General features: G+C 23.8%; 1 protein-coding gene across 1 annotated transcript in view; it reads right to left on the bottom strand.

Annotated features, from left to right (window-relative positions):
- The window catches only part of LOC117169741 (protein odr-4 homolog), a 34,939-nt gene that overhangs the window by 12,675 nt on the left and 18,307 nt on the right, over positions 1–3,957 (bottom strand). Inside the window, exons 6-7 of the mRNA XM_033356249.1 lie at positions 1,843–2,053; positions 1,563–1,745 (exon numbers count right to left, since the gene is read on the bottom strand). Of these exons, the coding sequence (XP_033212140.1) occupies positions 1,563–1,745; positions 1,843–2,053 (394 nt within the window). The remainder of the gene's footprint in view (positions 1–1,562; positions 1,746–1,842; positions 2,054–3,957) is intronic.

A 3,957-nucleotide genomic window follows, 5' to 3' on the forward strand; every position in this document is an offset into this window, starting at 1 on the left:
ATTTTTATTGAGTTGGAAGAGAGATCATTCTGTTTTCACATTTTTTTTCTGAATTTGATTCGGGATATATTTTGGTTTTAAAATTTCTATTTAGATACAATGGAGGAAATTTTGATTAATAATTCTTTTTGAAATTAAAAATAGGCCTTTTTTAAAAATATTTTTATCGAGTTGAAAGGAACGAAATTCAGGTTTTAATTTCTTCTCAATTGGAAGAGGAATATTTTTATGTTTATTTTTTTCAGCATTGGATGAGGCCATTTTTTATCTTTGTCACTTTTATTGAAGTAAAGGGGTGGACCTTTTTGTTGTCAATCTTTTTTTTAATTGAAAGAGGGAAATTTCTAATTTTAAAGATTTTTATTGAGTTTGTAAGGAAGGAAATTTTTATTTAAATGTTTTTTTTTTCTTTAATTTTAAAAGGGAAATTTTTATTTGAAACATATTTATTGAGTTTGAAAAGAGGCAAATTTTGCTTTCAATTTTTTGTCAATTGGAAAAGGGGAACTTTTTAGCATGCTTGAATTTTTTCTTTTTAAGATTCTTATTTAGTTGGAAAGGATTAAAATTTAATTTTCAATTCTTTCTGAATTTAAAGAGAGACATTTTTTAAAAAAGATTTCTATCGAGGTGGAAGGAAGGAAATTTCTCTTTTAATTATTTCTCAATTGGCTGAGGAATATTATCATATTTTTTAGATTTTTATCGATTTGGAAAGGAGGAAACTTAGTTTCTCTATTTTTTTTTAATGATTTGGAGAAGGCTATTTTTTCTTCTTAGCACTTTTATTGAGTTCATTAAAGGAAATTTTTTTCTGAATTGGAAGAGAAATTTTTTTTTATTTTCAACCTTTTTATTGAGTTGGAAGGAAGGAAATTTTGATTTAAAGTTTTTTCTGATTTAGAAGAGGAAATTTTAAATTTTAAACATTTTTATTGAATTGGAAGAGAGGACATTTTTGTTTTTCATTTTTTGTAAATTGGAAAATGGGAAGTTTTTACGTTAGCATTTCTATTGAAACAAAAACAAAATTCACTATGTAGTTAAATATTCATGTATTTCATTGATAATTAGTTATTTTATTTTTAGAAAATTAATCTTGAAGGTCGAAAATTTATGTATTTTGTTTAAAATTTGCTTCTTTTGATACAAAAAAAATTTTTTTTGTGTCAACATGCGGTTCAAAATTGAACTATTTTGTTGAAAATTTTCTTCTGTGCTTGAACATTATATTTTTTTAACTGAAAATTTATCTATTTGGTTCCAAATTGACTTTTCTGTTGGAAATTAATATTTTCGGATTGCAAATTGAACTAGAAAATAAAAATATATAAAAAAATTGTTTGGTTTCAATATCAATATTTATATTTTTCGTTGAGAATTCTAGTTAAAAACTTACTATTTCGGTTAAAAAATTCAAATATTTTGTTAAAAATGTGTCCTTTTTTGTAGAATATTGATCGTTTCGATAAAAAATTAAACTGTTTGGTTAAAGAATAAAATAATATTTCGCCTTTCCATTATTTAATTAAAAATAAAGAGAGAAATTTGGGAAGACTGACCAACTTGGAGTTCCAGATCTTTTTGAACTGTGCTTTCTTGAACCTGGACATCCAAAAGTTCTCGAAGAGAGAGTAAAGCTTCTTGTGCACCTTCTCCGGGGAAAAGATAATCCGATAAAGTGACTCTATTTCGAGGAAGTTCCACCAAAACTCTTCGGGGAGGTTCGTGAAGTGTTACAGTTTCTGGAAATTGCAAGACAAATTTAAATTCAAATTTAAATTATAAATTTTGAATTTAAATTTAAATTTCAAATTTAAGTAGTTTTAAAAATTGAATAACCTTCTGGAGAACCGTCTTCTTCTTCAATTAAACTGTCCCAGTGCATTTCTAATCTACTGGCTAAGGACCTCATCACATCTTGTTTAACGGCATTTGTCGCTTCTTCTATTGTCGCCTTTTGATGAACAAAAGTTCTGCTAACAAGCTGACCGACCAATCGCATCGATGCGCTGCACGAAATTATTTTTGTCTCGGGACTAAAATTTTTCTGCTGCAATACAAAAATATATTCAACGATTTTTTAAATTAAATCAAAAATGCAAAATCTTCATTAGGATTTTAGAGGGTTCCCGGTTACCAAAAATTTTTGAGGATCATTAAAATTAAAAACTCGAACTTTTAAAACTGAACAATTTTCCATTTCTAGCAATGAAAAGCAAAGATTCTGCTTTAAAAAATGTTCACTTTAGATTTTTATTTTTAATTTAAAGAATGTTAAAATGCGTTTGAAGCTGACAATTTTTGATAAAAAATATTTTTATTTTATCAACTGAAAATATAAATAAGAAAATTATTTTTTAAATGTATGAACAATAATTGGTTTGACAAAACGATTCGAAATCCGTTCAAAATTGCGAATTTAGAGATTTTACCTTAAAAATTAAAGTCCGAATTAAACTTTATAATATATTTTTAACTTACTTAGATATAACTTCATTATAATACATTCGTAATTTAAGGCTTTCATTAAATTAAAAATATTATTTCAGTCTAAAATATTCAATTTTTAACGCACTGAATTAAATTTTTTTTTAATTAGGACAAAGAATAATTATTTAATATTTAGCAATATTGAACTATTTATTTAAAGCGAGTCAATTGAAACTGAATTATTTTAAATAGAAAGCATTAAAATTACAAAGAGCTTTTAAACTTTGAACTTTACAATTTTAATTGTTCTACTTTTTTTTAAATAGTTAATTTTTTAATGAAATTGTTAAATTTGTATGTATATAATAATAATTGAACACTTATTATTTGTAACAAAAAAATAATTCCAGTAATTTTAAAAGACTTCCAAAATTGTCAAAAAAGAATCTGAAAGATTTTAAGAAAATTGTTTAAAATTTGCAGGATTTTCGAAATTTTCGATTCATTTCAAAAGATATTTAAAAGTTCAAACAAAATTTGAAAAATAAATTTAAATTTGAAGCTTTTCAAGGATGCTTAAACTATTTGAAGTGAAAACGATTTAACTTCCAATTTAGTAAGGGTTGAGATAAAAAAAAATTATTTAGAAATTTTTTAACGTTTCTAGCTTAAAATTCTTTTCAATTAATATAATTTTGAAATTTTTCAAGTTAATTTATTTTTTATTTTACAGCATTGAAAATGATAACGTCGATTTATAATTTTATAATTAAATCTAAATCTTGAACTCATCAATTTATAAAAGTTAAAACAAATTATTTTATATTAAATTATATTTAAAAATGCTAAAAATAAATAAATCTTGAAATTCAGAAAAATTTCAAACAATAGCCTCCAATTTCGAAAAAAAGAACAAAATTTCGTTTCTTCCAACTCGATTAAAATCTTCAAAAGAAAAAATTCACGCATCAAATTCAGAAAAAAATAATAAAAAGTTTCCTATTCACTACAATAAAAGAAAAAGTTCCCCTTTTCCAATTCACAAAAAATTGAAAACAAAATTTACCTCCTTTCAAACTCAATAAATATGTTCAAAATAAAAATTTCCCTCTTACAATTAAGAAAAAACCTTTAAATCAAAATTTCCTCCCTTACAACTCAATTAAAATCTTTACAATTACAGATTTCCCTCTTCCAATTAAAAAATAAGATTGACAATAAAAATTTCTACACCTTTACTTTAATAAAAGTGGCAAAAATAAAAAATGGCCTCATCCAATTCTGAAAAAAATAAACAAAAATATTCCTCTTCCAATTGAGAAGAAATTAAAACCTGAATTTCGTTTCTTTCAACTCGATAAAAATATTTTTAAAAAAGGCCTATTTTTAATTTCAAAAAGAATTATTAATCAAAATTTCCTGCATTGTATCTAAATAGAAATTTTAAAACCAAAATATATCCCGAATCAAATTCAGAAAAAAAATGTGAAAACAGAATGATCTCTCTTCCAACTCAATAAAAAT

Source organism: Belonocnema kinseyi, chromosome 1 (assembly GCF_010883055.1).
Source record: "Belonocnema kinseyi isolate 2016_QV_RU_SX_M_011 chromosome 1, B_treatae_v1, whole genome shotgun sequence".
Lineage (NCBI taxonomy): Eukaryota > Metazoa > Arthropoda > Insecta > Hymenoptera > Cynipidae > Belonocnema > Belonocnema kinseyi.